The sequence below is a fragment of the Eschrichtius robustus genome, chromosome 3 (assembly GCF_028021215.1).
Source record: "Eschrichtius robustus isolate mEscRob2 chromosome 3, mEscRob2.pri, whole genome shotgun sequence".
Lineage (NCBI taxonomy): Eukaryota > Metazoa > Chordata > Mammalia > Artiodactyla > Eschrichtiidae > Eschrichtius > Eschrichtius robustus.
The window spans coordinates 40064414-40091375 of record NC_090826.1 but is presented as its reverse complement, the minus strand read 5'-3'; the positions used below and the strand labels follow the sequence as shown (position 1 = coordinate 40091375).

General features: G+C 36.2%; 1 protein-coding gene across 1 annotated transcript in view; it reads left to right on the top strand.

Moving 5' to 3' along the window:
* The window catches only part of LOC137760564 (selection and upkeep of intraepithelial T-cells protein 1-like), a 90584-nt gene that overhangs the window by 35990 nt on the left and 27632 nt on the right, over positions 1-26962 (top strand). Inside the window, 6 exon segments of the mRNA XM_068537534.1 lie at positions 11081-11443; positions 13026-13259; positions 13262-13300; positions 15281-15397; positions 17032-17139; positions 20603-20725. Of these exon segments, the coding sequence (XP_068393635.1) occupies positions 11081-11443; positions 13026-13259; positions 13262-13300; positions 15281-15397; positions 17032-17139; positions 20603-20725 (984 nt within the window).

Below are 26962 nucleotides of genomic sequence, written 5' to 3'. Positions count from 1 at the left end.
TCTATCATAGGTATGTACGTATAGGAGAAGACATAGTATATATAGGGTTCAGTACTATCTGTGGATTCAGGAATCCACTGGGTTCCTGGAATGTATCCCTTGCAGATAAGAGGGGACTACTGTATTTTGGATGCAAATCCTTTATCTGATATATCTTTTGCAAATATTTTTTCTCAGCCTGTAACTTATCTTTCCTTTCTCATAACAAAAGCTTTTGCAGATTAAAAAAAAAAAAAAAAAAAAGCTTTTACAGAGCAGACTGTTTTTATTTTAATGAATTAAAATTTTAATTTAATGGATTAATGCTTGATCTGTTATACCTTTTATTGACCTTTATAATTCAATTTATTTACTTATTTTTCTGTTGCATAATTTAATATTTCTTCTATTCATGGTTTCCAGCTGGTGTGTTTGCTTAGAAAGAGTTTTCTAGGCCATGTTCCAAGTTATACAGCCACTTTTTCTATTTATTTTATATTTGCAAATTAATCTATGCAAAATGATTTCTATTATAAGGATTTAGACAGAAATCTAACTTTTTTTGCCAAAAAATACCCAGTTGTCCTTCCATTTATTAAATAATCTATCTTTCTGTACTGATACCAAATTTCATCTTTGTCATAAACTAAATTCCTCTATGTATTTGAAATTATAAACTGTTTCATTGAGCTCTCTTCTCATGAGCCAAATTCAGATTTTTCAAAAATGATAATATTTATACATTTTTCTATCTTGTAGAACTATTCCATGCTCAGTACCTTTTTTAAAAAAATATTTTTTCTATAAAAGTTTATAGAAAACAAAACTAACAAAACATGTTTTGTTTTTTGAAATAGTTCAAAGATATTTTTATTTGATGACCTCAAATTTCCACACTGAGTTACCCTTGCTTTACAGTTGTTCTTAATAGAAAATGCTCTAATATTTTCCATTATATCTTTGAGAATAATTTTTCACTTTTTTCTTTGTTTCCTGTAAGATTGTTATAAACCTGAAAATTTATGAAAATATGTATTATGCAACCTTAAAATGTATCAAATTATATATCCAGCTAGATATAAAAATGAGTAAAAAATAATGACGAAATTATCGTTATTATTTTATAATAGATATAAAGGTAACTGGTAATTAGCTTGTAATCACTCTATTTTATTTGTTACATAATGCACTTAAAACACATTCAAAATAATCAGTGTTTTGGATCCATAATTAAAGTTTGTTTAAGGGAATAAAATTAACTTCATTGGCACTGTTCAAATAGCTCAAATTATTTTCAAATATTATTATACAAACATATCATAAAATGGGGATTAAACAGTTTACACCTAAAATAGTATTCCTTTCCACATACAAAATAATTTTTAATATTTTATATATTAATTGATTAATCAATCAATTAATTAGTTGACACATTGGTACTGAGACTCTTCTGGCCTCAAGGATGAGAAAACCTAAATTTATTTGGTGATCTTTTTCAAGTGGCGATATAACAGGAGGGATTGGGAGAGACAAGAGGGCCTTAATGTGGGGGAAACAGAGAGTCCTAGAGTTTCAACTATGTCTGCATCCTCGCCTCAATGAATGGGGCGGGGACAAAAATGTGAGGGTCTGACATGTGTCCTATTCCCACACCTTATTCTAGTTAGGAACTAAATGTCAACTTTGAGAATTTCTGACTCTCTAAACTGAAAGAACATCTGTGGTAGTCCAGTTGTATCAGAAAGGCAAAACCAAAAATGAAATATTTTAACATGGGGACACCCATAGGAGCAGGCGGTTGTGGTTTAAGACATCTGCTGGTAATACCCAAGAGATTTGAGGGGTTTTGTGTGGAACATAAAACTTTTATAAGAGCATATAATGAATAAGAGAAGTAATAAAATTAAACATGTATTTGGTGAGAATTTTCTATACTTGAAGAAAGATGAGAATTATCCAATTCAAAAAGCACTATCAAGCTTAAGCTAGAAAAAGAAACATAAATTCATACATAGATTCATTACAACTGAAGTGCAATAAACCTTAAAAGCTGTCTGAGAGAAAGAATGTTTATCAGTGAAGGAACAGCTATCAGAGTGGTAGCAGCAATGGAAACCATATATCATATTTCTTAAGGGAAACAGTCTGATGAACTACAATTCTAGTAAAGTACAATATTAAGGTGTCTTCAGGAAAAATGAGAATTCACCCTCAACAAAGGAAGCTTAAAATTGATATATTCTCAAAAAATTAATCATGACTGATCAGTAAAAAAGTGTTTTATTAAATGAAGTAATGTTAGTAAATTGGACAGTTTTATGTAAAAGCAAAAAAGAATATTTACCAAATTTTGCTCAAGAAAATATAGAAAACCATTTAATGTCAATGTCCATTTGAGTTTATAAAAGGGAAAAATACTTGTTGAATAACTATCCCAAAACAACTCAGAATCTAGATTTATTGTTTCACTTTTCAAAATTTTACAGTTTTCACGCTTTGTGAGGAACTCAAGAGTATAAATAAAAGTAGGAAGGATTTTAGATGATATCACATTGACTATATAATTCTGATATCACAATCTGACAAATGAATTCTTTAAAAAAGATAAATTTCACTATGGGTGTAAAATTAAAGCTATTAAATAAAATATTATTAAACCAAATTCAAAAACTTGTTTAAAGTAATATTTAACAACTACTACATTACACTAATCTTCAAATTGCTAAACTTCACTGCTAAAAAAATTGTGGTTTAATACCTTATATTAACAATCCTAATTAGAAAAAAAAGGTTCAATTCATATTAAAGATTTTTTGTATATTCAGCCTCCATTATATTTTCTCTTCTTCTTCCCCTTGTTCATTCTGCTTTCATATTCCTTATTCTTATGCATCTTCCTTCTCTCCCTCTCCCTCAGTTGTGTCTTGGCAATTCTTCAGCCTTTGCACATCGACATTGATTTGTGTCAATTTGTCAATTTATGGAAAAAAAAAAACTATTGGGATATTGGAACTATCCTGAAATTATAATTTATCAGGGGAGAAAGATTTGAAACTTTTAAAGAAATGATTCTTCCCATTTACGAACATGGTATATCATTTTTCATTTACTTAAAATTTTCATGCTTAGAATATTGCCATACACATTGTAAGTGCTCAATGTGTTTTAGCAATTATTGCAATCTTAGCGGTATCTGAACCTGTCTTTACTTTCCTCCCTACTCTGTTATTGGATGACGTGTGTCCAAATGTGAGCACTATTCCTCTATCATGCAAATTTTGGACACTTTTACTTTCCTCATTTAAATAATTCTGTATTTTAAAGTATTTCAGTATGAATCTGTAATACTGCATAATTACAAAGAAATAAATTTAAAATGTCTACATGGATAAAGAAATATATTTTGTTCCTTATCACATAAAGGTTTACCATACATCCAAGTCATATTTTCTCCTTCAATGAGTTGTATGGTATGTGGCTTTCTACTCTGGGGAAAAAAATCTAAGAAACTCATTTGGAAGAAATAAATTAATAACTTAGCAAACTTTTATTTTTCTCTGAGTCCATAGATTACAATCCCCCACCAAAAGTGTGAGAGAGCATAGTCTAGATGGAGCAGAATTCCCCACAATGAGATCCTACATAATCTGTTAAAGTGAAATATAATCCTTTGAGGGATACAGAGAAAACATCTTTTTTTAAAAAAAGCCCTACCCATACAGATGGCCAAAAAACACATGAAAAGATGCTTAACATCACTAATCATTAGAGAAATGTAAATCAAAATTATAATGGAGTATCACCTCACACAAGTCAGAATGGGCATCATCAAAAAATCTACAAACAATTAATGCTGGAGAGGGTGTGGAGAAAACGGGACCCTCCTACACTGTTGGTGGGAAGGTAAATTGGTAAAACCATTATGGAGAACAGTATGGAGATTCCTTAAAAAACTAAATATAGAACTACTGTATGATCCAGAAGTCCCACTCTTAGGCATATATCCAGAGAAAACCATAATTTGAAAAAATACATGCACCCCAGAGGTCATGACACCACTATTTACAATAGCCAAGACATGGAAGCAACCTAAATGTCTATCGACAGAAGAGTGGATAAAGAAGATGTGGTACATATATACAATGGAATATTACTCAGCCATAAAAAAAGAATGAAATAATGCCATTATCAGCAACTTGGATGGACCTGGAGATTGTCAGACTGAGTGAAGTAAGTCAGACAGAAAGACAAATATCCTATGATGTCACTTATATATGGAATCTAAAAAAATGGTACAAATGAACTTATTTACAAAACAGAAATAGAGTCACAGATGTAGAAAACAAACTTATGGTTACCGGCGGGAAAGAGGGGTTAGGGATAAATTGGGAGATTTGGATTGACATATACACACTGCTATATATAAAATAGATAACTACAGTTACAGAAAGATAGAGAAGATGAAAAGGCAGAGGGCTATGTACCAGATGAAGGAACAAGAAAAAACCCCAGAAAAACAACTAAATGAAGTGGAGATAGGCAACCTTCCAGAAAAAGAATTCAGAATAATGATAGTGAAGATGATCCAGGACCTCGGAATAAGAATGGAGGCAAGGATTGAGAAGATGCAAGAAATGATTAACAAAGACCTAGAAGAATTAAAGAACAAACAAACAGAGATGACCAATACAATAACTGAAATGAAAACTACACTAGAAGGAATCAATAGCAGAATAACTGAGGCAGAAGAACGGATAAGTGACCTGGAAGACAGAATGGTGGAATTCACTGCTGCGGAACAGACTAAAGAAAAAAGAATGAAAAGAAATGAAGACAGCCTAAGAGACCTCTGGGACAACATTAAACGCAACAACATTCGCATTATAGGGGTCCCAGAAGGCGAAGAGAGAGAGAAAGGACCAGAGAAAATATTTGAAGAGATTATAGTCGAAAACTTCCCTAACATGGGAAAGGAAATAGCCACCCAAGTCCAGGAAGCGCAGAGAGTCCCATACAGAATAAACCCAAGGAGAAACACGCCGAGACACATAGTAATCAAACTGGCAAAAATTAAAGACAAAGAAAAATTATTGAAAGCAGCAAGGGAAAAACGACAAATAACATACAAGGGAACTCCCATAAGGTTAACAGCTGATTTCTCAGCAGAAACTCTACAAGCCAGAAGGGAGTGGCATGATATACTTAAAGTGATGAAAGGGAAGAACCTACAACCAAGATTACTCTACCCGGCAAGGATCTCATTTAGATTTGATGGAGAAATCAAAAGCTTTACAGACAAGCAAAAGCTAAGAGAATTCAGCACCACCAAACCAGCTCTACAACAAATGCTAAAGGAACTTCTCTAAGTGGGAAACACAAGAGAAGAAAAGGACCTACAAAAACAAACCCAAAACAATTAAGAAAATGGTAATAGGAACAAACATATTGATAATTACCTTAAACGTGAATGGATTAAATGCCCCAACCAAAAGACGTAGACTGGCTGAATGGATACAAAAACAAGACCCGTATATATGCTGTCTACAAGAGACCCACTTTAGACCTAGGGACACATACAGACTGAAAGTGAGGGGATGGAAAAAGGTATTCCATGCAAATGGAAATCAAAAGAAAGCTGGAGTAGCTATACTCATATCAGATAAAATAGACTTTAAAATAAAGAATGTTACAAGAGACAAGGAAGGACACTACATAATGATCCAGGGATCAATCCAAGAAGAAGATATAACAATTATAAATATATATGCACCCAACATAGGAGCACCTCAATACATAAGGCAACTGCTAACAGCTATAAAAGAGGAAATCGACAGTAACACAATAATAGTGGGGGACTTTAACACTTCACTTACACCACTGGACAGATCATCCAAAATGAAAATAAATAAGGAAGCAGAAGCTTTAAATGACACAATAGACCAGATAGATTTAATTGATATATATACGACATTCCATCCAAAAACAGCAGATTACACGTTCTTCTCAAGTGCGCACGGAACATTCTCCAGGATAGATCACATCTTGGGTCACAAATCAAGCCTCAGTAAATTTAAGAAAATTGAAATCATATCAAGCATCTTTTCTGACCACAACGCTATGAGATTAGAAATGAATTACAGGGAAAAAAACGTAAAAAAGACAAACACATGGAGGCTAAACAATACGTTACTAAATAGCCAAGAGATCACTGAAGAAATCAAAGAGGAAATAAAAAAATACTTAGAGACAAATGACAATGAAAACACGACGACCCAAAACCTATGGGATGCAGCAAAAGCGGTTCTAAGAGGGAAGTTTATAGCTATACAAGCCTACCTCAAGAAACAAGAAAAATCTCAAGTAAACAATCTAACCTTACACCTAAAGAAACTAGAGAAAGAAGAACAAACAAAACCCAAAGTTAGCAGAAGGAAAGAAATCATAAAGATCAGAGCAGAAATAAATGAAATAGAAACAAAGAAAACAATAGCAAAGATCAATAAAACTAAAAGTTGGTTCTTTGAGAAGATAAACAAAATTGATAAGCCATTAGCCAGACTCATCAAGAAAAAGAGGGAGAGGACTCAAATCAATAAAATCAGAAATGAAAAGGAGAAGTTACAACAGACACCGCAGAAATACAAAGCATCCTAAGAGACTACTACAAGCAACTTTATGCCAATAAAATGGACAACCTGGAAGAAATAGACAAATTCTTAGAAAGGTATAACCTTCCAAGACTGAATCAGGAAGAAATAGAAAATATGAACAGACCAATCACAAGTAATGAAATTGAAACTGTGATTAAAAATCTTCCAACAAACAAAAGTCCAGGACCAGATGGCTTCACAGGTGAATTCTATCAAACATTTAGAGAAGAGCTAACACCCATCCTTCTCACACTCTTCCAAAAAATTGCAGAGGAAGGAACACTCCCAAACTCATTCTATGAGGCCACCATCACCCTGATACCAAAACCAGACAAAGACACTACAAAAAAAGAAAATTACAGACCAATATCACTGATGAATATAGATGCAAAAATCCTCAACAAAATACTAGCAAACAGAATCCAACAACACATTAAAAGGATCATACACCACGATCAAGTGGGATTTATCCCAGGGATGCAAGGATTCTTCAATATACGCAAATCAATCAATGTGATACACCATATTAACAAATTGAAGAATAAAAACCATATGATCATCTCAATAGATGCAGAAAAAGCTTTTGACAAAATTCAACACCCATTTCTGATAAAAACTCTCCAGAAAGTGGGCATAGAGGGAACCTACCTCAACATAATAAAGGCCATATATGACAAACCCACAGCAAACATCATTCTCAATGGTGAAAAACTGAAAGCATTTCCTCTAAGATCAGGAACGAGACAAGGATGTCCACTCTCACCACTATTATTCAACATAGTTCTGGAAGTCTTAGCCACGGCAATCAGAGAAGAAAAAGAAATAAAAGGAATACAAATTGGAAAAGAAGAAGTAAAACTGTCACTGTTTGCGGATGACATGATACTATACATAGAGAATCCTAAAACTGCCACCAGAAAACTGCTAGAGCTAATTAATGAATATGGTAAAGTTGCAGGATACAAAATTAATGCACAGAAATCTCTTGCATTCCTATACACTAATGATGAAAAATCTGAAAGAGAAATTAAGGAAACACTCCCATTTACCATTACAACAAAAAGAATAAAATACTTAGGAATAAACCTACCTAGGGAGACAAAAGACCTGTATGCAGAAAACTATAAGACACTGATGAAAGAAATTAAAGATGATACCAACAGATGGAGAGATATACCATGTTCTTGGTTTGGAAGAATCAACATTGTGAAAATGAGTATACTACCCAAAGCAATCTACAGATTCAATGCAATCCCTATCAAATTACCAATGGCATTTTTTACAGAGCTAGAACAAATCATCTTAAAATTTGTATGGAGACACAAAAGACCCCGAATAGCCAAAACAGTCTTGAGGCAAAAAAAATGGAGCTGGAGGAATCAGACTCCCTGACTTCAGACTATACTACAAAGCTACAGTAATCAAGACAATATGGTACTGGCACAAAAACAGAAACATAGATCAATGGAACAAGATAGAAAGCCCAGAGATTAACCCACGCACCTATGGTCAACTAATCTATGACAAAGGAGGCAAAGATATACAATGGAGAAAGGACAGTCTCTTCAATAAGTGGTGCTGGGAAAACTGGACAGCTACATGTAAAAGAATGAAATTAGAATACTCCCTAACACCATACACAAAAATAAACTCAAAATGGATTAGAGATCTAAATATAAGACTGGACACTATAAAACTCTTAGAGGAAAACATAGGAAGAACACTCTTTGACATAAATCACAGCAAGATCTTTTTTGATCCACCTCCTAGAGTAATGGAAATAAAAACAAAAATAAACAAGTGGGACCTAATGAAACTTCAAAGCTTTTGCACAGCAAAGGAAACCATAAACAAGACGAAAAGACAACCCTCAGAATGGGAGAAAATATTTGCAAATGAATCAACAGACAAAGGATTAATCTCCAAAATATATAAACAGCTCATTCAGCTCAATATCAAAGAAACAAACACCCCAATCCAAAAATGGGCAGAAGACCTAAATAGACATTTCTCCAAAGAAGACATACAGACGGCCACGAAGCACATGCAAAGATGCTCAACATCACTAATTATTAGAGAAATGCAAATCAAAACTACAATGAGGTATCACCTCACTCCTGTTAGAATGGGCATCATCAGAAAATCTACAAACAACAAATGCTGGAGAGGGTGTGGAGAAAAGGGAACCCTCTTGCACTGTTGGTGGGAATGTAAATTGATACAGCCACTATGGAGAACAATATGGAGGTTCCTTAAAAAACTAAAAATAGAATTACCATATGACCCAGCAATCCCACTACTGGGCATATACCCAGAGAAAACCGTAATTCAAAAAGACACATGCACCCGAATGTTCATTGCAGCACTATTTACAATAGCCAGGTCATGGAAGCAACCTAAATGCCCATCAGCGGACGAATGGATAAAGAAGATGTGGTACATATATACAATGCAATATTACTCAGCCATAAAAAGGAACGAAATTGAGTCATTTGTTGAGACGTGGATGGATCTAGAGACTGTCATACAGAGTGAAGTAAGTCAGAAAGAGAAAAACAAATATCGTATATTAATGCATGTATGTGGAACCTAGAAAAATGGTACAGATGAGCCAGTTTGCAGGGCAGAAGTTGAGACACAGATGTAGAGAATGGACATATGGACACCAAGGGGGGAAAACTGCGGTGAGGTGGGGATGGTGGTGTGCTGAATTGGGCGATTGGGATTGACATGTATACACTGATGTGTATAAAATTGATGCCTAATAAGAACCTGCAGTATAAAAAAACAAACAAAACAACTAATACTAAACTTTCATTGGGTTTTTTGTATGGAAATATGATAATATAAATGTTTCAGACATTACATGAAATTTCTAAAAATCTTATATTTGTATTTGTATGGAAATATGTATGGAAATATGTTAATATAAATGTTTCAGACATTACATGAAATTTCTAAAAATCTTATATTTGTATTTGTATGGAAATATGTATGGAAATATGTTAATATAAATGTTTCAGACATTACATGAAATTTCTAAAAATCTTATATGTTCTGGTATAATGTTATAAGTAATAATCCTAGTTATTACTTTAAAATGTATATCCCAGAAATAACTAATTTTCTTGTCAACTGCATTATTATGAACTTTCATCAAATCTTTAACCGTGGTCATTTTTAAGTCTTTTGTCATTTACAGACAGTTCTGGGTGTACTCTGATGATTTTGCAAATATGTTCCTATAAAAGGGTTTCATCTTCAAGAAATTCATGGAAAACACTCTGACAAGTACAGGTTTCTGGTAACTGACTGTACTGCTGAACTGAATGAATAAGCATTTTCAGAACTCTAATGAAAAACTGATGAACTCATAAAAGTGTTAACAAAAGATCAAGATGAAAAAAAAAAATTAATTACATGGGACTGAGTGAACTGATGAGGATGACTATAATTTTTGTGACTTTCTGTCTGAATTTAAAAAAAAAAAAAATCCCACAAGGACTCAGAGGCAAAGAATATACAAATCAATTTTCATTGCAAAGTAAAGGAGCTGTTACAGTGGAGGATTACTGGACTGAATGTCAATATTATGACATAGTATGAGTGTGTTTCATGTTTGGTAATTGCAATCATTGTTGCTTTTGTTGTGGTCATCCATGTACAATGCTTGGTGTCAGTCTATTTATCTCTTGTAAAAATAAAATACAGTGTGTGTGTGTGAAAAAAAAAATAAAAATAAAATAGATAACTAATAAGGACCTACTGTATAGCACAGGGAACTCTACTCAATACTCTATAATGACCTATATGAGAAAAGAATCTAAAAAAGAGTGGATACATGTATATGTATAACTGATTCACTTTGCTGTACACCTGAAACTAATACAAAATCATAAATCAACTATACTCCAATAAAATTTTAAAAAATAAAAATAAAAAAGCCCTACCCAGAAATAAATTTTTGAGTTTTAAAGGGATGAAAAGAGAAATCTATCACATGTCAGGGTCAGTGTGGATTTTTTCAGTCGAAATAAAAATGGTTGGTGGTTGGCCTGAGGTTAAGAGAAAAGGCAAGAGTAATGATCACACATTTTTTAGAGAAGACTTTATTTGCCTGTGCAAATCAGTCAGTCTACATTATTTGATTAGGCACTTAGTGAGTGCAGAGATCTTTATTAAGGACTGAGCCTGATGGAATATCCCTCTTTTAACGGGTCTTTTCTTTATGTTCTTGAAATTTCTGTCTTAATCCTATTTAAAGAGAATCAAATAGAAGGGAAATTTTGGGAGTCTCTGGAAAGATACTAAAAAGGTAAGGCAGTCCTATAGGTGGTATTTGGAAGGAATGTTCAGAACCCGTTGATACCTAGAAAGCTAGGAACTCATCATGTACATATATGAATCAAATACACAGTGACTCCTGGTTCATACTCTCACCTTTTGGTTACTGTCTTCCTTCACAGAGCAGTTCACAGTGAATGTCATACAGGGGCCAATCTTGGCTCCATTGGGTGGAAAAGTTGAGTTCAGTAGCCAGCTGTCCCCACCACAGAGTGCAGAACACATGGAAATACGCTGGTTCTGGAACCACTACACAAAATCTGTTCACCTGTACTAGAATGGTAAAGACTTGTATGGAGAAACCATCTCCAAGTATGTGGAGTGGACAGAGCTCCTGAAAGAAGCCACTGGAGAGGGTAAGGTGACCCTCAGGATCCTTAATGTGAATGCTGCTGCTGATGGGTGGTACCACTGTTTCTTCAAAGATGGTGATTTCTGTGATGAGGCCATCAGAGAAGTGAAGGTCACAGGTAAGGATGGATCCCTCTGAGGCTTCTATGCATCCACGATTCTCAATCCATCTGAGGCTGAGTATTAGGAATATTCTTAGTGTTTCTGACCATTTCGTAGTACAGGGTTTGGTTAGCAAGTTCAAATTCATGCATTTAGTCTTTAAAAGGGGAAGAGTGTAGGATTAAGAAAGCAAATTGTGTCTGTGCACATATTACCTTTATCAGCAAGAACTGTCTGTTTTCCCATGTCCATGTGCACTGTTAGATCTTTAAAGTATCAACAGAATCCTTTCAGGATTTGTTACTATTTTTTTCAATTATGTTTGACAACACTTTAGTAAAACTTGACTCTATAAACCACGTAAATCTTTACAACGGTCTCCTTAATGATCATTCTTATTCCCATTTCTCCCTGACTCAATTTGCTGACTACTTAGTTCTTAAATCTAGTTCAAAAAGCCTTCATCTATAATCTTCTGTGTCCTCCAATATCACCTCAGTCTTAGTTTTCTGAATAACAAAGAAATGGTGGCAAGATGGAGGACTTGAAGTAAACTGAAAGGCTTCCAAATGTGAGGGCACAAGTGTAGGGTCCTAGGCCCATTCACATTTAACATTTTCATTGGATATTGTGACACTCATCTGTATTTCCTAGAGCTAAGCTATCCAATATGATAGCCACTAGTCACATGTGGCTACTTAAATTTATATTTAAATTAAATAAAATTAAAATTTAAAGTAAAAAATTAAATAAAATTGAAAATTTAGTTCTTTAGTCTCACTGACCACATCTTGATCTTAGCCAAAAGGCCAAGAAGGGATCACTGACGACATCTTGGGTGCTAAAGTCTCACGTTGCAAAAAGCTACTGATTGGACAGCACAGATAGGGAATATTTCCGTCATTGCAGAAATTTTTATCAGACAGAGCTGCTCTAGAGTAACTCCTTAAATCTCTACTCATTCTTTCTTTGCCCACGCATTAGACAATTCTTAACATCCCCAGCAATGTCCTGAAATTTTTCAAAAACTTGTTTATTTTCTCTAAACTGATATATACTGCTTTATTTTGATAATAGTAGTGCGTTACCTGTTTTAATCAAAGAGCACATAAATTAAAGTTTCAATTAAAGTTGCAAACTTGCCTTTATGCTATTTACTGCTTATTAATAAATTATGGTAGCTCATATGTGACTAATGATGAAGATACAAGAAAAAATGTTACACTATAATTTCTATGAGGACTGAGATCTTGATTGTTTTTGTTCATCATTATGTCCATGGACCTAGCCCTGTCTCCTAGATTTAGTAAATAATCAATAAATATTTTTGACTGACTAAGTGAATAAATGAAACAAACAGGCATTTCCTCTCCTGACTTTTTAGGACCAGGTTGTTAATTTGGATATCATAACCCTTCAGTCTGGCTTAGCCTTTTTCCCTTTTGATTAGCTTGTAGAAGCAATCAGAGTCCCACAGTGTTTGACTATCAGTATACCTAAGGGCATAAGGATTAAAGTAGAAGAAGGGGGCTTTTCTTTCTCTCTTATGTTTCCCCATCCTTTCACCTAAATATTGTTTTCCCCTTTCTTTCCAACCAGCTACAAGCCTGGAAACGCAGGTTCCTGTGCATCCTCCTAATACCAAAGGTCTTTTAGTGGAGTGTAATTCAAGAGGTTGGTTCCCGCAACCTCAAATGGAATGGAGAGACAGCAGAGGAGAGATCATTCTACCTTCATCAAAATTCCACTCACAGGATACTGACAAATCGTTCAACCTGAAGATGACCCCTCTTCTAAGATGGAGCTCCTATGGGAATGTCACTTGCTACCTTCGAAACCTGTAACTGGTCAAGAGGATGGAACAAGCATTGTCCTATCAGGTGAGATTTGTGTGTTTGTTCTTCAAATGATGGCCATTGTCATCAAATTTATAAACTAAAGAGCAAAATTAATATACTTTCTTCACTTGGTTTTTAGGATATTATATTCTCTTGGCTTTGTTCACCATCTTTCTTGTCTTCTTTCCTATTCTCTTCTGCTACTTCATCTTTTTCACTCCGCCTTCTTGATATATGAGTTTCCCAGTGCATAGTCTTTGAGTCTTTTTTCTCTGTTGTGACTTAATTCTATCTCATGGCTTTACGTAAAATCAATATGATAAGAATTCCTCGAATGATATCTTCTACCCAGACCTCTCTCCCAAACTCTAGTCTCATCTCTAAACTCAACATCTCAGTGTGGAAGTCTAGTAAATATCCTGAATCAAACAGATCAAAAACTAAACTCTTAATCACCTGTCAACTTGTGTGATTTACTGCCTTCCCAGTCACACTTATTTTTATTTTCTCAGAAAAAAATCCTTTAAGTCATCCTTGACTCCCATCTTTCTCTTATCTTCTACATCACACATGTCGAGAGATAATACTAGCTTTACCTTTAAAATATACCCAGAGTCTCACCACTTCTTACCACCTTTGCTGCCCTCCAAGTCTGAGACACCATCACCCATGGTCTGAACATTGGCAATAGCAACTGAAAAGTTCTCCCTACTTCTCTTGTCCACTATGGTATATTCTCAACACATGGATAGGAGGATCCATTTAAAACATGAGAAATATGTCACCCTCTGTTCAAGACCCTGCAATGGTTCCCCATTTTATTCAAAGTAAAATGCCCCACAATGTCCTGCACTATCTCTGCCCCCGTTTCCTATCTGACCTCATCCCCTAATGTTCTCTGTGTCTCCTCTAGTCTAGTCACAAAGAACTCCTTGCTGTTCCCCAACCATGACAGAACTGCTCCTGCCTGGGGTCTTTGCTCCAGTTGTTCCCTCTTCCCAGAATGCTATAATTCCAATAAATTACCTATCTCCTTCAAATCTATACTCAAGTCTCACCTTGTAAGTAAGGACCACTTTGACAAACTAGCTTGAAAAAATGCAACCTTTACCACCTTCTCCACCTGGCATTTCCTATCACCTTACCATCTTTTAATTTTTCTTTTTTATATAGTAGTATCACCTTTTAAACTGTGATGTAACTTATTTATTATGTTTATTGTCACTTATCTATCTCCCTTTCTAAAACATGAAGATAGAGATCTTTGTTGTAATATACCCCAGTTTCTTCAAATATTGCACAGCACATAGTAGGTAAGCAATAAATAATCAATACTTGAATGATTGAAATAAAATAAAATGAGTGCCTTGGAAACTGCTAAGTAAATGTACATGTATTAGTATTTGTATATGTCTGTGAAATTAATGTTGGACAGATGCTGAGAGGGGTATACCAATTCAAGATTATTATAATAGGAATAAGTCCCCAACAGGTTTAGCAGTTTACTACTTTTAGAACATTTTTGTGTTTATTTCTCTGGGCAGAAAGACATCAGATTCCCAAACAAAATGATAGGTGTCTATGCCCAGTATGTGCAAACCAGCAAACCAAAGCAGATGCTTGTTCACATGAATAGGAAAGGAGGAAAGCTTATGTAAACGTATGTCTCAATGTATTCAAGAAGAATAATGCCAGACCCAGTGAATACACTGGAGAATTCAGAACTGTGCATATATTGGTTGCTTAGACTAAAGGACTGAAGGACTGAGTTGGTCTGAGGCTTAGTAGGAAGTACCCAGCTCTGCCTTAGGGAGAACATGAGACAGAATGGATGGGAAGAATTGGGGTGAGCAGCCTTCATTCACCTTTGCTCCAGTCTCAAACTAATCACACTTGGCTCAGTCCCACTCCGGACGCTTTGTCACTTTTCACTCACCCATTTATAACTACCTCCCCAAACTGGCTTAGGTCTAATATCCCACTGTCATGGGGTCTTGAATGCTTTGGATGAATCTATTTCCGATAAACTGTTTCCATGGAATACAATTTGGATACTGATTCTGGTCATAATTCTGGTTCTGCTGCTGACATTTATCATGGTGCCCAGTGTCGATTTATATTACAGATTACAAGGTAAGTGGGTTTGAAGGGCGGAGATATAAAGTGGGGGTGGGAGAGCTAAAGCTGCCTGATCCTTGATTCCCAAGCCCATCTACCTCAGGAAGTTCTAAACTCTAAGGACAAATGTTAGACATACGCCCTTCATCATTCCTTGGTCCTAGATATTCTTTAGCCGTGGAGCTTCTGACAATGCTGCTTATCTGAAAGCCTGGGCTTTCTTGTACCTCAGTCAAATTGAAATCCTTTTTTTTCCCGTATGGTGATAGCTTTCCCAACAAACTGGGAGATCTTTTTAACATTTAGCATTTAACATGTAACACAGTTTACACATATTTCTTACTTGACTCCTTAAATGGTCCAATGACCCCGTCAGGGGCAGGAAATAAAGTGCTAATTACACAGGGCAGAAACAGCGGAGCAGAGGTCACTTAATGGTCCACGGCATCAGGAAAATAGAACATGCAGGGAGAGTTACACCAGGTGGCCTACGCTTCCTAGGGAGAAAGTTTTCATCCATCTTAACTATGTTGTATTGGGGGAAATGGACTTGGAGGATTTGGGGGAAAATTTTAAGACACAATAAAATAGCTGTTTGATTTGAGGGTGTGCTCAATTTTAAAAGCTTCAAATGCACAGATACTTTCTGGTATAGCTCTATCTTTCAAGACTACATTCTTCTGAGGTCTCTTTCTGCCTGAAACCTGGACTTCCACAAAGACTCTCTCTTTGGTAGGTCAATGTTCTGCATGTTCTCCAGGAGCACAGTTGAGAGGAGCCACAGTTCACAGTCTCTTGTATGTTCCAGAGCATGTACCAAATACTGTCTGCTTATTACCTGACACACAGGTGAGCAAGACTCCTCCCGGGTCCCTTGGTGTATGGTGCTGTGTCCCACAAATCCTATAGAGGTACTTCTGTTTATGCATGGATGCCACATTTTTATTGTTGAAGGGGAGATAAAAATGAGGGCTATCTTATGCCACCATGATGCTCATGAGTCTTTGTATCCCATATTTTAAACACTAAGTTAGACTGTGCATAATACTCTCCAGCAGAGGACTGGGCATGACCTGTGGTAGTAAGCACCCCCATCATAGACTATTTTCATGGAAAGACTATATAGCCAAGTGACACCACAACATGTGCTAAATAAGATTTTAAACAAAATGCTGTCTAACCACCCTTCCACTGATGAAATTCTTACTTCCAGAGCTCTTATGATCTCTTAGGCAGTTCAGACGTCTCCAGACCTATTCTACTCTGGCCTATTTTGAACCTAGACAATACAAGGACTAGTGCATAACTTTGTCTCATCCTCCAAATGAGGCACGTTGATTGATGGACTAGATAGAGAAAAAGAAAGATAAGTTGCTTTTCTCTGGGTCTGTTTAGGCTCAGCCCAAAACTGGTCCCATCCTAGAAACAGCTCTGCTTATTGTCCCAGTGACAAACAGCTTTAGACCTAAGCCTTTAGATCCTTGGGATCCTCTAGTCCTAAGCCTTAGCCATATTTTTTTCCCTTGGTCCTATTCTAAATAAATACAAAAGGATGGCATTAAAATATAACTCTTGCTTTCTTGGTGCATTTCCCCCAGTGCAAAGTGTCTCCACACCAATAACTGATGATTATCTCTTTTTTCCTTCAGATTGCTCCTGCAATGTGATACCTCCTTGGTCAGTGGGCACACCGGTAGTCTTGACTTCAATATGTGTGACTGTCTTCCTCATTATCTATTTGCATCACAAAAAAAGAGGTATGTGGGACCAGAAAGATGAGAACTTCATGAAAGTATCTCCTTTCCCAAGTGTTTAGTAGCTGGCAAAACATTTAGCTGAAGAAGAGTAACAGGCTATTTATAAGAAAGCCTGAGCTTCTTGTACCTCAAATATTTGTTTGAATTACATGAACAATAAACTTTTGGATCTCTTGTCATTGAGTTTGGATTCCAGCCCCTAGAATTTATGGACTTAATGATACAAACTGCTGATGCTTCTCCTCCATAGCAAAATAATATATTTCTTTCACTGTGATAACTATATTTTTGCCAAAAATCCAGCCATCATTTCACGTAATAAAATATGCCAATTCTTCCTGTACTTGAATCTTAGAGGAGATAATAATTCAGTATATCTTAAACTTTTGGGGTCATAGATTATTTTAAAGACTGATGTAAAGTAAAAAAGTCCTCTTCTCAAAATAATTCATACGTCCACAGATATTTCACTTAAGTTTATGGTCTGTATGAACAACTGAAACTGATCCTTCTCCTCTTTGACTGTCTTTGAGGGTGAAATTGAAAAGGCAATTGTGCAAGTTTGAGGATAGCTGAACCCAACATATTTTAAAATGTGCCATCAGCTCTATCTTTGAGGTCCCCATGGAAATTATGTATACATGTCAATGATCAGAAAGGTAAGGTAATTTTTTTATTATAGCTGGAGCTGTAGCTATAGCCAAAAATCACAATGCGGAAGTCACAAAGTAGCGCTGAACAATTCAGAGGATTTTATTTATTAATATTCTCCTATGAAATAAAGACAAAATACCCTAAACCAGACCAGACTGAAAGTGCTTTTATATTTTACTCTAAGAAAGTCCATACCTGAGTCTTGCTTATTAACCATGTTAGCAGACTAAATGCCGTATCCATCAGTGCTGGAGGAAAGGATCAAGATGCTATAATAATAGCTAGTATATATTAAATATTTATTATGTGCAGTATGCATTTTATAAGATTAATATATTTAATTTTCAGTGAATTAGATTTTATCTGTGATAAAATCTGGTACACAAAGAAGTTGAATAGCTATTCACACAGTTAAGTGATGGTGGCGCCAGGACCCCAGCCAGGCACTTAGACTCCTTAGCCCTCTGTTTCAACAACTGTAGTGTACTGTTCCTCTATGAAAAGACTAAAAATAAAGTAAAAAAAAAAAAGAGATATTTAGTCATAGCAGCCTTGTGAAAAGGAATTTATCATTACAGGGAAATATAGCCTGGGCATTTAGCGATTTATGAGGCTTCCATTGGATATAACTGAAAGTCCCAAGAATAGGCTGCAGGTCACTGTCACTGTTGAAGCAGACCTGGAATCCTTAAGAATGAATCTGGGAATTAAAATTTTATTTTTGTTTGCTCTACCTTGAGGACCTAAAATTGAGTCATTGATCACAGAGGCCTCCATCCACACTGTTCACAACTCCTGGTAATTATGCAGGTAACACCCATCCACTAACCTCTTTTATAATTGCTACTGAACTTTCTTCTCTTTACCTAAAATGGACTTTCCCCTGAAGGTACTGCTTCCTCTACAACTATCTCATTTAGCAGCCTTCTTCCCTATTTAGGCAACTTTCTGTTTGCTGTGCCTTTCTGGACTGATTTTCCTTCTTGAGGTTTATCAATTCAGAAATCTCTTTATCAATTCATTTAACAAATATGAATTGCCAGGAAATTCCACAAGCATTGTACATTTTAATTCTGCAAGAGATGCAGAAGACTCTCAATCTGCAAGAGAAGTATACCATTTATTTCCAAGAATCAGTGCCAGAATAGAGTCAGACTTCTTGGCAATATTATTACCTGTGTGAACTTGGGAAAGTTATTTAAAGTCTCTGAACTGCAGTTTCCTCATCCTTAAAATATTGATGATAATGTCTACTTCATAAGGTTATTTTAGGTTAAATTAGTCAATATATCAAAGTCATTCAGCCTGGCTTCGCACATAGTACAAACAACACTAATGTATGATATTATTGTTATTATCATTACTATTAGCATAATCTAGGGATTCTGTCTCAATTCCCTCTCTGGTGTCTCATCTGCTATATGTGTTTGCCATCATCCTTCTCCCCTTTTCTCCTAAGCTTATGGCATGTCTTTCTTCACTCGCACCCCACCGTCATCTTAACTTTCCTTCTAAGCATGGACAGCTCTAGCCATGCTTAGAAGCCATGCTTCCTAGCCATGTAGGGAGGAAAGAAAATTAAAAACTCAGCTTAGATTTAAACACACACACACACACACACACACACACACACACACACACACACACACACAATCCTCTGAATAAATACTGTTAGCATCTTTGTACTATCTTACTTCCAAGTTTTTCTTTCAATTTTGTTTTAAATTATTTTCTATCCCTTATGGGAAGAGGTTTGAAGTTCTCCTAAATGTTAGCGTGAGAAAAATAGAGGTATGTGACCAAGAGAGAGACTTACAGACTCTCCACTCTCTGATCCTTATGCACACACTCCCAGGGCAATTTTGCTATTTTTAAAAATTTATGTTATTACCCTTATAAAAGGGATCTCTGATCTAGTTAAGGGCAGAGAATTTATATCAAATTATAAGGGAAAGTGGATATTAATTAGGTGAACGCTTTGCCCTTCATTTGTACAGTCTAAGGCCACATGGAATATATCATGTGGGCAACAACCTTGGTGACTTCCGAGTTTTCGCTTCTCCAACAAGAATATTATCAATTATTTCAACTGTTATTTCAAGGACATGGATTTAAGACTCCTAACTTCGGCTTCCTCATCCTCACCATCTTGGTTGTCTTTCTCTACAAGGTAGTATGAATCAGTAAACAATCATGTCAGTGAAACAAACTAGGGTTGATATAAGAAAGTAATTTTTAATAGACATAGCTGTCCAGTAATGAAACAGATACCCTAACTGTTGGCAATGGTGCTCCCATCACAAGACATATTAATCAGTATTATGAGTTAGGGGTGTTTTCCACTTTTATAATCACCCAGAAAACATACTTTACAGAAGACTTCTGCTCCAGATAAGAGGATGACTTTTGAGAATTGTAAGATCTCTTTCATCTCAGAGATTCTGTTCATCTTAGACTATTCTATTTCACCATACTCCTCAAGAGGTCTAGAATTCTTGAGGGGCACAGCACCACATAAAGAAGATAAAGGTATAATGTGTCTATCTGTCCTTCAGACTCTGGCCAACCAGAGCAAGTGTCATGATGCTTGGGTGGAAGAATGGGTATCTGCCTCTTTGCAGCCTTCTTCCAGACTTAGGCCAAATGTACTCATCTCCAGGATCATCCACATAACCCAGCCTACTTCTCCCTCACCCTCACATAAGCCCAGAAGTATGGAGCAATAGGAATGTGAAAAGTAAATTTATTGGTCTGTAATTCAGTTCTCCTTTCCCTCTGTGACCCTTTTAATTCTTGCATCTCTTTCCAGTCTCCATTTCAGATCCACATTTCCAGTTGGATGTCATGTAATTGGAAGATATGACTCTGATCCTGTGTGTTCTGATGGTCTTTATCACCATGGTCATTTCCTTTATTTACTTTAGATTCAGAGGTAAATGGAATGGGAAGGGTGGTAACTCAGAAGGCATCTTTCTTCCAACTGATCTCCAAATACAATCTCAGATTGTAGCCTTCTTGAGGCTCCTGGGGTTTCTACAAAAGTGACCTTTCTAGTCTTTGTGCCTTAATAACTGGGGAAAGAAACAAAGACCTGTAGATTTTCTCTTGATCTGTTAATGTGCAAAGCTCTTGGTGGATTTGATGTGAGAATAATACATTAGAGACTTTCTTGACAGAATGTGTACTTTTCTAACATGATATCTTTGGCACATGTAGTGAAACTACACATGTAATGAAGCTGCCCAAGCTAGGATGATAATATTCTCAAGATAACTCTAAATTCAACTAAATATGATTATGGAGGAAAGAAAAAAGAAGTGAGGGGAGTACCCTGTTTATTAAAAAAAACACAAGGGAAAAAATAAGGTGATTTTGAGACCAGGTTTTACTCAGGCTAGGGAAGAAAGGTTGCTTAATGAAAAGAACATAGTTTTTGAATCCAGAGAGTTGGGTTTTTATCCTGACTTAACCATGCTGAGTGACCTTGGGTTAATGGCTTATCCCTTCTGATATACTTTTATTTCCTCCACGAAATGTGGAAGAGAATTATGAGATTGTGAAGATTAGGAATTTTGATGTAAAAGGTCTAACATTGTGCCTGGTAAACACTCAATAAATATCACATGCACACACATGCACGCATATACCTGCACATACACACACATCAGGGAGACAATCAGAGGGGGAGAAGACCAGATGCGGTCAGATTCTACCCCAGTGAAATCTGTCTATCTCTTCCTCTCTGCTTCTATATCTCTTGAAACATCTACCTCTACTGCCTCTCACTGTCTCTACCTGTTCTCTCAAAATCTCACAGAGGTATCAGCTGATATCACTGAAAGAAATGTACACAATATAGTCCCTTCCTAAAAAAGGAAAGGAAGAGAGAAAGAAAGAAGGAAGGAAAGGAAGGAGGGAAGGAAGGAAGGAAGGAAGGAAGGAAGGGAGGGAGGGAGGGAGGGAGGGAAGAGGGAGGGAAAGGAGGAAGACTTATGCCTTATAAGGGCTTTCTGATTGCAGCTGCCTTGAGGCTCCAGGGTTTCTACAAGTGCAGTATTAGTGCCTCAAACTCCAGTGACAGTCTCACTTCTGACTTCACACCTGTGATAGTTCTCTCAAGTAAAATTGGAAGGCCCAAGTGTTTCATCCAGAAACATTAAATACTGAGCTCTTTGTGAGGTTTAGATGTTTTCTTCTATTTTGATCTCAAAGGCAGTATTAAAAATTTAATATCATAGTTAATAATAATAATTTAATATTATAAAAACTTGTAGATGTCCACAAAGGCTGGACAGGAAGATTTATGAGCCTACGTTCACAGTAAGGCATGTGAACTAATGAAATCCCCTAACTAATTTGAAATCCCCTAACTAATGCCCAACGATGAAAGTCCTGGCTTTATTGTACAGATATAATCTTCTTATGAAAAATGGAAGGAAGTGTAGAATTAGTCACATGGGAAGAAAAATTTTAATTCTTGTGTTCCACCAGTAATCTACAATCCTAAAGCGTTCCATTAAAAAATGTATGCAAGGTTATGAAAACATGTACTCTTAATTACTAGCAGACTTTTTCCCCCGAATACAATGCAAATCCATGATAAGTTATTATGGACAATACAGAGAAATTATTTTTACTTAAACCAAAAAAAAGGCCTATAACCTAGAACCACAAAAATGGGTATTTGATTTTTCATCTTTGCATCCATTGACTCTTGGCTTTCTCTGTATTACCTGTTGAGAGCTGCTAGATGTTGACGTGGCCAATTAGGACAACGAGCAAAACTAACAGTAACAGTCAAGCTTTTATCCCCTTATTGTGGGCATATAAGAGTCCAAAAAAGGAAAGTTGTGGTGGCTCCTCACAGTTCCATTTCCCCCATAGAACAGCACTGGGTAAGGGTCTGGTGACATGCAGCACAGGTGGGGGAAATTGTGTCTCACTATAAAGAGCACTGAGCAAAAGGCTCCTGCCATTTTATGGACCCAGGGGAGAGTGGATGTGGAGGAGAGACAGAGAAGGGCTAGAATGGAAAAATACTGAGTCAGAGTGGAGGAGAAGCTTTTAGTCAAGACACCGTCTCCCAATAAAAGAAGGTCTCAGAAGAGGTGACTAAAAAGCATCTCAGCTGAGGACCCCAAAAACGAGGCCTCCAAAAGGAGGTACCTGGGCTGGGAATGCAGGTATGCATATGAGCATGGCTGCTGGGGACCGGAGGCCTAGTCCTTGACCGCAGCTTCCTCCAGAAAGTGCAAGGCGTTGACTCTGCACCAAGTCTGGTGTGGGGAGGACAGCTTTCCCGCATGGGGTCTGCTACGCAAAGCCTTTGTAATTTCCTATGGTCAGACATAAGGAATCACACATGGGAATCTGGCCTGGAGTCAGACCCTCATTACCTCTCCAATGTGGAGAAACATTCCACCCTTTGAGATTAAACAAAGGCAAGGACAAGTCCATGATTCCTATAGTACAGATTTATGCTTCTCATGCCTAGTTTCTGCCACTAAGGAAAACAACCCAATCAATATCTTTGCATCCAAAGGCACAGGTTAATGATACAGGGAAGCAGAAAGGAGCCTGTACCCAGTATTCATCCACTCAAAAGTAAGGTTTTAATTTCATTCTTTTACATGTAGCTGTCCAGTTTTCCCAGCACCACTTATTGAAGAGGCTGTCTTTACTCCATTGTATATTCTTGCCTCCTTTATCAAAGATAAGGTGACCATATGTGTGTAGGTTTATCTCTGGGCTTTCTATCCTGTTCCATTGATCTATATTTCTGGTTTTGTGTCAGTACCATACTGTCTTGATTACTATAGCTTTGTAGTATAGTCTGAAGTCCAAGAGCCTGATTCCGCCAGCTCTGTTTTTCTTTCCCAAGATTGCTTTGGCTATTCGGGGTCTTTTGTGTTTCCATACAAATTGTGAAAGTTTTTCTTCTAATTCTGTGAAAAATGCCATTGGTAGTTTGAAAGGGATTGCATTGAATCTGTAGATTGCTTTGGGTAGTATAGTCATTTTCACAATGTTGATTCTTCCAATGCAAGAACATGGTATATCTCTCTATCTATTTGTATCATCTTTAATTTCTTTCATCAATGTCTTAGAGTTTTCTGCATACAGGTCTTTTGTCTCCTTAGGTAGGTTTATTCCTAGGTATTTTATTCTTTTGGTTGCAATGGTATACGGGAGTGTTTCCTTAATTTCTCTTTTAGATTTTTCATCATTAGTGTACAGGAATGCAAGATATTTCTGTGCATTAACACCATACACAAAGATAAACTCAAAATGGATTAAAGACCTAAATGTAAGGCCAGACACTATAAAACTCTTAGAGGAGAACATAGGCAGAACACTCTATGACATAAATCACAGCAAGATCCTTTTTGATCCACCTCTTAGAGGAAGGGAAATAAAAACAAACAAATGGGACTTAATGAAACTTAAAGGCTTTTGCACAGCAAAGGAAACCATAAACAAGATGAAAAGACAACCCTCAGAATGGGAGAAAATATTTGCAAATGAAGCAACTGACAAGGGATTAATCTCCAGAATATACAAACAGCTCATGCAGCTCAATATCAAAAAGACAAACAACCCAATCAAAAAATGGGCAGAAGACATAAATAGACATGTCTCCAAAGAAGACATACAGATGGCCAAGAGGCACTTGAAAAGATGCTCGACATCACTAATTATTGGAGAAATGCAGATCAAAACTACAATGAGGTATCACCTCACACCAGTCAGAATGGCCATCATCAAAAAATCTACAAACAATAAATGCTGGAGAGGGTGTGGAGAAAAGGGAACCCTCTTGCACTGTTGGTGGGAATGTTAATTGATACAGCCACTATGGAGAACAGTATGGAGGTTCCTTAAAAAACTAAAAATAGAACTACTATACGACCCAGCAATCCCACTACTGGGCATATACCCTGAGAAAACCATAATTCAAAAAGAGTCATGTACCACAATGTTCATTGCAGCTCTATTTACAATAGCCAGGTTATAGAAGCAACCTAAATGTCCATCGACAGATGAATGGATAAAGATGTGGCACATATATACAATGGAATATTACTCAGCCATAAAAAGGAAAGATATTGAGTTATTTGTAGTGAGGTGGATGGACCTAGAGTCTGTCATACAGAGTGAAGTAAGTCAGAAAGAGAAAAACAAATACTGTATGCTAACACATATATATGGAACAAAAAAAAGAAAAAAAGGTTCTGAAGAACCTATGCGCAGGACAGGAATAAAGATGCAGACATAGAGAATGGTCTTGAGGACACAGGGAGGGGGAAGGGTAAGCTGGGATGAAGTGAGAGAGTGGCATGGACATATATACACTACCAAATGTAAAATAGCTAGCTAGTGGGAAGCAGCCACATGGCACAGGGTGATCAGCTCAGTGTTTTGTGTCCACCTAGAGGGGTGGGAGGGAGACGCAAGAGGGAGGAGATATGGGGATATATGTATATGTATAGCTGATTCACTTTGTTGTAAAGTAGAAACTAGCACACCATTGTAAAGCAATTATACTCCAATAAAGATGTTAAAAAAAAAAAGTCAGGTTTACCTGCTGACCCAGTGGGATTAAAAGAAGAGTTAGAATCAAGGAGAAATTTTACTGTCATTCACAGTGGAGGGGACCAGAATTGTTAAAAACGAATCCTGTTTTCATCCACTTGGCACCCTAAGGCCATTTCTCAGCACTGCTCCTCTGTATCCCATGGAGACCAACGATAGAGTTGCATTAGCCGCTCAAAGATTTTGCCAATTATCTTTTTGGTTTTCCCAGATTTCTACTTAAAAAATTAAGACAATACATTAATTGATTTGAAAGAGAGATTATACAATGTAGTCAACTGAAAAGACCCAGTTCACTCTACTTGTCACCATTTATACTCTATTAATATGTCTCACATTGCTAATATTATAGAGTTTATAGCAGCAACCTCATGACAGGCCAAAATTGAAAATGGTCAAACTTGACCATAAATTGAAATGCTCTAAATTAGCTATGAGATTTTTAAATTAAAAAAAAATCAACCACTTCCCATAATCAAGTCAATTTTGTTTTACAAAGAAAAAATAATTTCCCCAAATTCATTTTCTACAATTTGTCTTAATGTTTTCTCTGGTTCTACCAAGTTTGTGTTAGGGTTTTAGTATGAATCTCACTGTTTTTTCAATAACTGCTTTCTCTGCACCCTTTCATTGAATGAGTTTAGCTCTTCTCCTGTGTTGAAAAGTTAATTATTCCATTTTGATGTCTTATGTTTCACAATTTTTCAAGTTCCAGAAGGGTAAGGGGATGCATAAGAATATTTAGAAAAATTTTAAAAGCAAATCCACAAATCTACTGCAGTTTCTGATGTGTCTTATGATGTAAGCATCACTATTATTGTGCAATAGCCTTTTCCAAGCAAACAAACACAACATATAGTGATTTACTGTTATCTGAGTTATGAGGGTACAGGAAGAGAGTGGGGGAGGGAGAAGACAGAAAGAAAGAGAGAGTGAATATATATTATTGATTATATTTTCACCGGGGTATTCATTTACTTCAGTTGCAAAGAGATACTGTGCAAATTAAATCAGACTCCTTTCTAGAATGCCTTTATTCCTTGTACACTTTCTCCCAGCAGAGGTTTCCCTCTCATTGATTTAAGCCAGGGAATTCAAATTAATGACTTCTACATAAAAGTTGTTTCTCATGGCTTTTCCAAAGATGTTTTTGGCATCTCAGAGGAAGTCAATTTGTTCTCAAACATGTTTTCATTTCAGCTACTTGCCTTTAGTAAAATTTGAATTTACAATACCTCAAGTACATTTTATTTCCTTGACAGGTTTCCTGCAAAATTAAGGGATTAAACAAGCATCAAATGTTTCATCTGGGACAGTGGATAAAGAGACTACAGAGAAACAATATGCTAAGATTTCCAAAGAAAGTAACTGTGGCTTTACAATTTTATATAAAGCCAAATAATTGCCAGATGGAGGGCAAGTAAAATATATTTGTACGCTCAAGTTTGCATTTCGCTTGTAGCTCTTCTGCAAACTATGTTAACTTAAAAAAAAAAAAAAAAGGATAGAAAGTAATCAGAAGACAGATACAAAGTAATCAGAAGACAAAAGACAACAAATTAGGGGAATGACTGGA